The sequence below is a fragment of the Neovison vison genome, chromosome 7 (genome assembly GCF_020171115.1).
Source record: "Neovison vison isolate M4711 chromosome 7, ASM_NN_V1, whole genome shotgun sequence".
Classification (NCBI taxonomy): Eukaryota; Metazoa; Chordata; class Mammalia; order Carnivora; family Mustelidae; genus Neogale; species Neogale vison.
This window is the reverse complement of record NC_058097.1, coordinates 152,873,969-152,883,533: the sequence shown is the minus strand read 5'-3', so window position 1 is coordinate 152,883,533 and position 9,565 is coordinate 152,873,969. Positions and strand designations below refer to the sequence as shown.

At 37.0% G+C, this 9,565-nt stretch overlaps 1 protein-coding gene across 1 annotated transcript; it reads right to left on the bottom strand.

The window, feature by feature from the left end:
* Window positions 1-2,516: 2,516 nt before the first annotated feature.
* On the bottom strand, window positions 2,517-3,461 carry LOC122914158 (olfactory receptor 51V1-like). The gene has a single exon (XM_044260791.1). It carries the CDS (start codon window positions 3,459-3,461, stop codon window positions 2,517-2,519), a length of 945 nt encoding a protein of 314 aa, XP_044116726.1.
* Window positions 3,462-9,565: the final 6,104 nt, after the last annotated feature.

The window sequence follows — 9,565 nt, the reverse complement described above, 5'->3', positions numbered from 1 at the left end:
GCACAAGTAAAGAAGTCAAACAAAAACAAAAACAAAACAAAAAAACAAAACAAAAAAAATGCCTGTATGTTTCTATTTGTAAGACATATTTAGACTGGAAAATCTATACAGACAGTAAGGAGATTAAGTGGAAGTCAAAGACTGGGGCTGAAAATAGAAAATGATTCTAAATAGATACAAGTCTTCTGTTTTGAGTGACTTATATTCTAAAATTAGATTGTGGAGAAAATTGAAAAATATACTAAAAATGCTGAATTCCATGGTGATGTTAATTATATTTCAATAAATTTTGGTCATTCTCACTTGATTTTGGCATACTCATAGCTATCTTTAAAACACCTTTCCATTTGGATTCATTGATATAATGCTCTCCTAGTTATTATCATATCCTTTTCAAACTATCTTTGGTGGTTCAACTATATTGTATTTTAATGTTCAAGTATTATAGCATACTCATACTTGATCAAGTTATCCACCTTCATGATCTCAAATACCATGTTCATGATCATGACTTTCAAATTCATTATCCAGGTTTACTCTTCTCATCAGCTACCTGATACCTATATCAAACCTCTGCTGGACATCTCTTCTTCAGTGAAGCCTGGGAAGAACAATAAATTGAAAAGCCTACATCAAATCAAGTCCCATGCACCTGCACCTTGCTTATCTCAGTAAGTGGCTATAGGATCTCTGGAGTTTCTCATCTCAAAAATCTAAACATGGCTGGCACCTCTGTGTCTCTTATCCCTGACAGCCAATCAATTACCAGACCTTTTGAGCCTACCAATTAAATATATCTGGTATGTGCCCACTTCTTGCAACTCTCTGAGTGAACCCTTATTCAATAGCTACTGTATCCTTTTATTAAGACACTCCTCTCTGGTCTTTTGCTGTCACCTCGTGTCCTTCTCATCTATTTGGCACAAGACTGACTTTCTTAACATACATGATTGATTATTTCACCATTCTGATTGCAATTCATAAGTACTTACATATCACCCTAAGGATTAAAACTTAATCTTTCCTAACTTTGCTTCTGTCTGCATTTCAACTTTTATGTCTGAATCTCAAATACCTAAATCTCAGGTATTTGCTTGCTTTTCATACAGTGTGATGTATTCTCAGTGTTTTTGTTTCTTCTTCTGATTGCCTGAAAACTCCTTCTTTTTTATTTTCCTCTGGTTGTTTTCAAGCCTCAACTACACATTACAGGGCAGTCACCAATGCCTCTCTACTCTTATTACGTCCCCAGTTAGGCTTGTCACTGCTCTCCTGATTTCTCAATAATGATATTTATCAGAATTTTTAATTTGGGTGTATGATTAAAAATTTATATCTGTGTCATTTCTTATACTGAAGGCAAAATGCTCTTTTTGCTCTCCACAGTTTTCCTGTACCTGAGCAATGCCTAGCACTGTGTCTGAAACACTAAGGGTACTTACTCAATATTTGTAATGGATTTTATTAATGCTCCACAGATTCTTCAAACTCAGTATGTTCAATGTAGTTTCCACTATCTCCACTTGCATAAATAATGCTCTTTCTTTATCACTATCTCATTGAAAGACACATCATCAATTTGATTTCACAAACTAGAAACATGAGCATCAACTATGAAGCTACTCTGTTCAGCAAGGCACATGCAGTTATTAAGGTGTGTGCATAGGTCCTAAATATTCTTCTATCCCTTATCTGATATTCTCTTTTCACAATCATTGCTCTGAGAGAGGTATCATCAGTTCTCAATCCTGCTTTTGCAGAACTTTCAAACTAAAATCTTTTCTGTATACTATGGAGAATTTAAAATACCATTAAGAAATCCCAATGGAAAAAAAAAATCCCAATGATACTCAGTGAAAAAGTGAAGAATGAAATGTTTATGTGGAAAAGGTAATATTTATAGCATGGGAAAAAGTAAGAATAAAATATTTGGGGTAGTTGGATTCCATATTTTTTTATTTCAAAATTCCTTTGATGGACTTGCATTAGTCACTAATGGGGAAAAAATTATAGAGGTGGGGGAAAGCTCAACATTATAGTTTCAGAGGTTCCGCACCTCACCTATAGGAATGAAGAAAGTCCAATTTCACCATATTATGTATTGTGGTATAAGGACTAATTAAAGGAAGAATCTAAGCAATAAGCATGTGTCCAAAATTGAGGAGGAAGAGGGTCTAAATGGAATGAAAATATTGAATAATGGAAAGTCATGATTTTCATATAGCAACCATGTTTCAAGAACATGTCAACAAAATGCAGAGACACTTGTTCCTTATATGATGGCCATGATTATTCTACAGCAGACATTCAGAAATATTTTCTGGAATGTGTATTGTAAAAATTAGTTCTATTTTCCCTCTTGTATTGAAAATCCTGTTAAGTTCTTTAACACTCAAGTCCTCATTAAACAATAAAATGTTATAATAATTATTATTCATATTGCAAGTTGTTGCACATATGGGAAGTGACTTCACTCTTCTGACCTTAAACATTCTTATTGATTGCATCCAAGACTCCTAGTTCATTTTTAGGGAAAACCACTTCTTCATCCGGCTTCGGATCTGCTGGGTCTTTACACTGTAGATGATTGGATTCATCAGGGGTGGAAAGAGAATATAGATATTGCCCATAAGCACATGAACGGAAGGTGAGAGATGCTTTCCAAAGCGGTGCACCATGGTGAGGCCAATGATGGGAATGTAAAAAACCAGGACAGCACAGATGTGGGATACACAGGTCTGCAAGGACTTGAGCCTCTCCTCCCGGGATGCAATTGCCAGCACTGTATGCAAGATGAAAACATAGGAGATGAGAATGAGCACAGCATCCAACAACAAGGTACAAATGACCAGAGCCAGGGCATAGAAGCTATTGAAGCGAATGTCAGAGCAGGCAAGTCGGAGTAGGTCCTGGTGCAGGCAGAAAGAGTGGGAGAGGATGTGGGAGCGGCAGTAATGGAAGAACTTAAGGCGAATGATGACAGGAAGAATGGACAATGTACTTCTCATCAAAATCACCACCATGACATGAATGACTCTGTTGTTGGTCAGGATGGATGTATAGCGTAGAGGATTGCAGATTGCAATGAAGCGATCAAAGGCCATGGCCAGAAGGACTCCAGACTCTGTGCAGGAAAGTCCGTGGACAAAGTAAGTCTGTGAAATGCAGGCATCCAGACCAATCTCCTGGCTGAGCCCCCACAGGACCCCCAGCACTGTGTGCACTGTGGAAAGCCCTATGCACAGGTCAGTGAGGGCCAGCATGGCCAGGAAGTAGAACATGGGCTCATGCAAGCTCTGCTCTGTGCGGATCACATGCAGCACCAGGCAGTTTCCCAGGAAAACCACAGCATAGATGGAGGAGAAGGGAATTGAAAACCAGGGATAGTACTGGTCTAGGCCAGGGAATCCTGTGAGAATGAATACCGAGGAATTGATAATGGAAGCAGAAGAAGCAGACATGATTATGTGAAGGTAATTTTCCAGAGAAGATCAATATTTACTGACCAGTTTTGCCCACTGATAGGCTGTGTTGAGAGCTGTGGAGTATGACACAGCTACTCACACTGTAGCACAGGTAAGACACATGGTAGAATCCCACGAAAGCTCCACTCTACAGGAGAAGCCACAACCCAGGATGATTTCCCAAGAAAGTTCCTTAACAGTAGGTCTCAGGCCATAGAAACAAGTCAATGCCCTGACCATTTTGGGAAAATTAGATCAGTAACTTCATTTTCTTTTAATCCTTCTGAATCACTTGTAGGACACACAGCAGGTGACAGTGGCTAAAGTTCTTGAGGGCGTAGGGCTGTTCCTGCTGTGCTGCTCTGGAGGAAGCCCCCTGAACACTGTCTTCTTGCCAGTGATTGTGGCACTGGGAGTCAGAACGTCAGATTTATGAGAAAGGAATGAACAGGATTGTGTGGGTCAGGTGGACCCAGGCTCCTGGGAGGCCACCATTCCCATTTGGAGGCTGACGCAAGTGAGAGATCCCATCCAGTCACTCACTGCAGGGTAGTAGTTTGAGTCCCTGGGACTGAGAGGAATTGGTAAAAGGCCACATTTTCTAGGGTCCATAGATCTTTTTAATCCTAGGGGGAGAGAGAATCACCGTGTTGATTGAAAATTTAATACCTACTCAGAAGAACGCAAGAAGTAAATACCCAAGGGAAAGATAGTACCAGAAGAATCTTTAGTCTTTATTTCAGTCTGAAATCAACCAAAATATTTACATAAGTTTCACATGAGGTTTATTCATTTTTTTCCCTAAATTTCACTTTTACCATTCACTGACTTCCTCAGTAAACATTTCTCCCTTTTCTGAGCCCCTGAAAAATTTGTCTCCTTTTAGGCAGGCATAAAATGAAGAATCATATATAAAACATTTGGAAAAAATACTGTAAAAATGACACAAAATATATTGCCATTCACTTGAGTGTCAATAGTACAGCATTAATTATGCACTCATGAGTGAAATAGTTAAAATATTTTCTTCTCTTTATTATCTGTATAATAAATCATCTGTGCTGTATTAAAAAAATATAGATAACTGGGGTGCCTCGGTGGCTTAGTTGGTTAAGAAAATGACTCCTGTTTCTGCTCAGGTCATGATCTCAGGGTCAAGAGATCAAGCCCTGTGTGGGGACTCCATGCTAAGTAAGAAGTCTGCTTGAGATTCTCTCCCTCTCTCAGTGCACCTCCCCTACTTGCTTTCTCTCAAATTTAATAAATAAATAAACAAACAAACAAACAAATAAATAAATAAATAAAAGGGAAAAAAAGGGGGAAAAAAAGAAAGAAATGGGGCACCTGGGTGGCTCAGTCAGTTAAACGTCTGACTTGGTTTTGACTTAGGTCATGATCTCATGGGCTCTGGGATCGAGCCCTGTGTTGGGCTCTACGCTTGGCAGGGAATCCACTTGAAGATTCTTTCCCTGCCCCAACTCATGCATGCCCATGTCTCTCTAAAATAAACAAATATATCTTTAAGAAAATAAAATTATAGATAACTATTTTGGTCACATTTTTTTTCTCTTTGAGATATTTTCAATAATTTTATGGGAAAGTTTTAAGTACAAAGAACATTTTCATGAATGATTTAATGATGTTTTCTACCCAATGCCCTATCCTTCCTGAATTCTTTAGTGTGTGTTTTCTACAATCAAGGACATTCTCTTACATAACTATAAAATAATCATCATCATGAAATTAACTCGGACACATTACTATTATCAAATTTTCAGACCCCAGATAAAATTTAAAAAAAAAAATTTCTCCCATTATGGGGTGCCTGAGTGGGTTAAGCCTCTGCCTTCAGCTCAGGTCATGATCTCAGGGTCCTGGAATCAAGCCCCACTTTTTTTTTAGTATATGTGCTGCCGAAGCGAGCACGGGATCAAGCCCCACATTGGGCTCTCTGCTCAGTGGGGAGCCTGCTTCCCCACCCCACTCTTCCTGCCTCTCTGCCTACTTGTGATTTCTGCCTGTCAAGTAAATAAATAAAATCTTAAAAAAAAAGAAATACTTAGCAATGTACTATATCCCCATTTATTTACAAAAAAAACCTTTCTCCAATTATACCATCAATGTAATTTATAGTAAACAAAAATACAGTTCAGAATCATGTATGTATTAGTATTCCTACTTTTTAAAATTTCTTCCCTGTGGAATGTCTTCAGATTTCCTTGATTTGTATAACATACAAGTTTTTGAAAATTACACGTCAACTATTTTTTTAAGATTTTACTTACTTATTTATTTGACAGACAGAGATCACAAGTAGGCAGAGAGGCATGCAGGACTTGATCCCTGGGTGGTGCCCCACAAGTCAACTATTTTATAGAACACTTCTCATCTGAGTTTGTTTGATTTGGCCTCATGGTTAGATTCAGATTGTGCAGCAATGTAATGACAATGAGGTTCTATTCTTCTCATGTATATATTCAGGTCATATGTAGTTTGACCCTGTCCAAATGCTCATGGTGATCAACATGAGTGTTTGTTAAGGTTGGGTCTCCCAGGAATCATTACAGTAAAGTTGTATATTTTCCTTTGACTTTAAAAGTATTTTGCAAGAGAGTATTTGATGCTATGGAACTATTTTATTGTTTTTATTTTATTCGATAGGTAATTATCAGTCACTATTATATTTTTAGTGTTCAATTTGCTCTAGATTTGGTCATTAAGAGAACCATAATTTGGCTTTTGCATCTTTTTGACATTTGTTTTACCACTTCTTTAATTTTTGGCATAATGGTATGTTCAGCATACTTTCCCTAGCCTGGCCCTATCAGCATCTATTTTCCCAAAAAGCTAGGGGCCTTTTCATACAGATTACTATTTAGAAGCTTAAGATGTGGATGCTAGGTGGGTCATTTCTATAGGGGAAATGAGCTAGGATATTACATTCATATGTATTTCTCCGTATACATATATTGAAAATCTCAATGCACATTTACAAGTCAATTACCTTTATTCATGGTTATAAAGTTGCCACAAACACAGAATCATTGAATACTGAACTATTACTGCTTAGGAAAAATAAAAGGTAAGATTTCTACAAACCTTAGTCACAACATTAGTGAGTATAACAGAATTTTGCATTTAATAGCATTTAGCAGAAACCCCATCATGTTGTATAGATTCTTTTGCCAGTGTCACTATGAAACAAGTCAGTCTCATCAGCATTGAAAACCTGCTTATGCACAAAACCCTTTTCCTGTAACATTTAGCAGATAATGAAAGTTTCTCCTGCTTCCTGATCTGTTGATTCTGTCCTGCCTGAACTTTCACATTTTTCATGCCATATAGCCTTTTGAAACATGCAAACCAGCTAGTACTAGCTCAGTGAGGTTTACATTTTCCCAACTAATGGGTATGGTGACCCTAAATTTCTAAATCTCAAAAGGATGCCCACTATGCAGCTTTTGCCATCTGTCATCTCATGAATCCACAAATGTAGCTGGTTTTCCATCTTTTCCATCACTTTACCATGCACTAAAGACATTGTTTTAGCCCTTTCTGGGGAATTCTCCCCTACAGATCAGAGAATTCTCTTTTTCTTTCCTTAGGAGTACCATATCATTGGTTTGTTAACATTGAACTCACATAAACTCACATACACCATCATTATAAATCATGCCTGAAGGAAGTTTATCTCATGCACATACATATTTTCTCTATAAGGTATGTCAACAGTCTTCTTGCACTTAAGAATGCTGGAAAAACTTCAGCACTGTGCTTGGAGACCATTTTAAATAGTGAAATAACTACCCAAAATACAAAACTTCTTAAAACATGGCACTAAATACACCAGGAACAGGATGATGCATATAATCATTGAATCAACATGTTGTATACCTGAAATTAATATTACATTGATTTTTGAAAGTTCTGTTGATGTATATGATTCACTGATTCATTACTCAGCATTGCCAGTCTGCTAATGTTATCATCGAAGTCATTCTTTATTTCTGTTAAGGTGTTTTTTATTTCTAGCATTTTATTTTGATTTTTTTCATAGAATTTCCATCTCCTTGCTTACATTATCCATCTGTTATTGTACATTGTATACATTTTCTATCCATGCCCTTACTATATTAATCATAATAATTTTCAGTTCCTTGTTTATGAATGTGAATCTTATCTGAGTCTTGTTATGATGTCTGCTTTGTATCTTCAGATTGTATCTTGGTTTCTTTTTAGCAGGAAGTTAGCAATAAGCTTTTGTTGAAGGATGGACAAAATACATCAATGATAGGTACTAAGATGCATAACCATTCAGTGTATGGTTTTATATTAAACTAGATACAGGTTGGAACATTAAACATTTACTGGAGTCATATATGCTGAAGCTTTCAAATTCCTCTATTATTTTTGTCTCTACTGTTGTCTTTAGTTTTCCTAAGAATACCTTAAATAGAGTGTGCACCTTACAGCTTCTAGCTATAACCCCCTGTTAATATATCAAGCCTTGTTGATATTGTGGAAAGAAGTGAGAGAGGGAAAACATTCTTTTACCTTATGGCAAGTCTGTCTTTTGGTGGGCCTGAGTCTTTAGGCTATCATATTTACTTGTGTTAATTTGCTTTTCCCCACCTTTTGGATGAGATAGGAAGGCTACAGAGAGCCGGAGCCGGGTGATTCCCTTTTTCCCTTCTGCCTAAGATAGACACTAGCAAAGTCTCTTCTACTGGAAAGTAGGCCTTTCTCAGGAACACCACACTGGATGTGTTTCAAAATGGCTAATTGCAACCTCCCCCCGCTACAGACACAGATGATTTTTTTTTTTTTCTTGGCTTTTCACTGGAAGAATTTTGTGGGTTCTTTGAAGTAAAGTTCATAAAAGTACACTGCCATGTTATTAGAGTCTGCAGAACCCACTCCCTTTCATGTTAACCCATACTGAGCACCCTGAACTTCATCAACAGTGCTGATTAAGTATTTTATTTTATATAAGCATTTATAGTTCCCTCGGCTTCTTTCGTCACTCTCTTTATTCCCCTTTCTTTTTGTACTTCTAGACTATGGTTTGCCCTGTAACTTCAGTTCTCTGATGGGTTTGAGAAAAGAATGATTTTCAGTTGGTTTAGTTTTTATTATTGTTGCTATAAAAATGGGAACTTCTGAGGCCTTTACATGTTAGAACAGAAACCAGAAGCATAACAGTTTGATTCTGAAATTTAAAAAAATTCCATTATAATTGCACCCCCAAAATAAAATATTTGGCATTAAATCTAAAAAAAATGTTCAAAATGCTAGAATGAAAACCAAATAATAGTAATGGAAAGATCAAAGAATAGACCGATTTAAATATATTCCATATTAATGCATTGGAAGACATGCTGATTTTTCCCCAGTTTTATTTTCTAGTTCAACACACTCTCAATCAACTTCTCCACAAGTTTTATGCACATATTTACAAATGTATCCCAATATTTATAGATATGGGCAAAGGAACGGTGGTAGCCAAAACAAATTTAGAGAACCTTGCTGGATTTTAAGACTTTTCTTATAAAGCCACAATAATCAAGGTAGGATGGTGTGGTGAAAGAAGAAAGACATAGATTAACACCAGACTAGAGAGGTCAGATACACCACATAAATGCATTCAAATGATTTTTGGTCCAAGTTCAAAGACAAACCAATTGAGAAAGTGTAGCCAGAAAGGATGAATACCCAACTTTTGTAGCAACATGGACGGGACTGGAAGAGATTATGCTGAGTGAAATAAGTCAAGCAGAGAGACAGTCAATTATCATATGGTTTCACTATTTGTGGAGCATAACAAATAGCCTGGAGGACATGGGGAGTTAGAGAGGAGAAGGGAATTTGGGTAAATTGGAAGGGGAGGTGAATCATGAGAGACTATGGACTCTGAAAAACAATCTGAGGGGTTTGAAGTGGTGGGGGGGAGGTCAGGGTACCAGGTGGTGGGTATTATAGAGGGCACGCATTGCATGGAGCACTGGGTGTGGTGCAAAAATAATGAATACTGTTATGCTGAAAATAAATAAAAAATAAATTTAAAAAAAAAGAAATAAGACACTTGATTTAAAAAAAAAAAA

Bases quoted from the DNA above. Each gene is read 5' to 3' on its own strand.
- LOC122914158 (XM_044260791.1), bottom strand. From the start codon at position 3,461: ATGTCTGCTTCTTCTGCTTCCATTATCAATTCCTCGGTATTCATTCTC.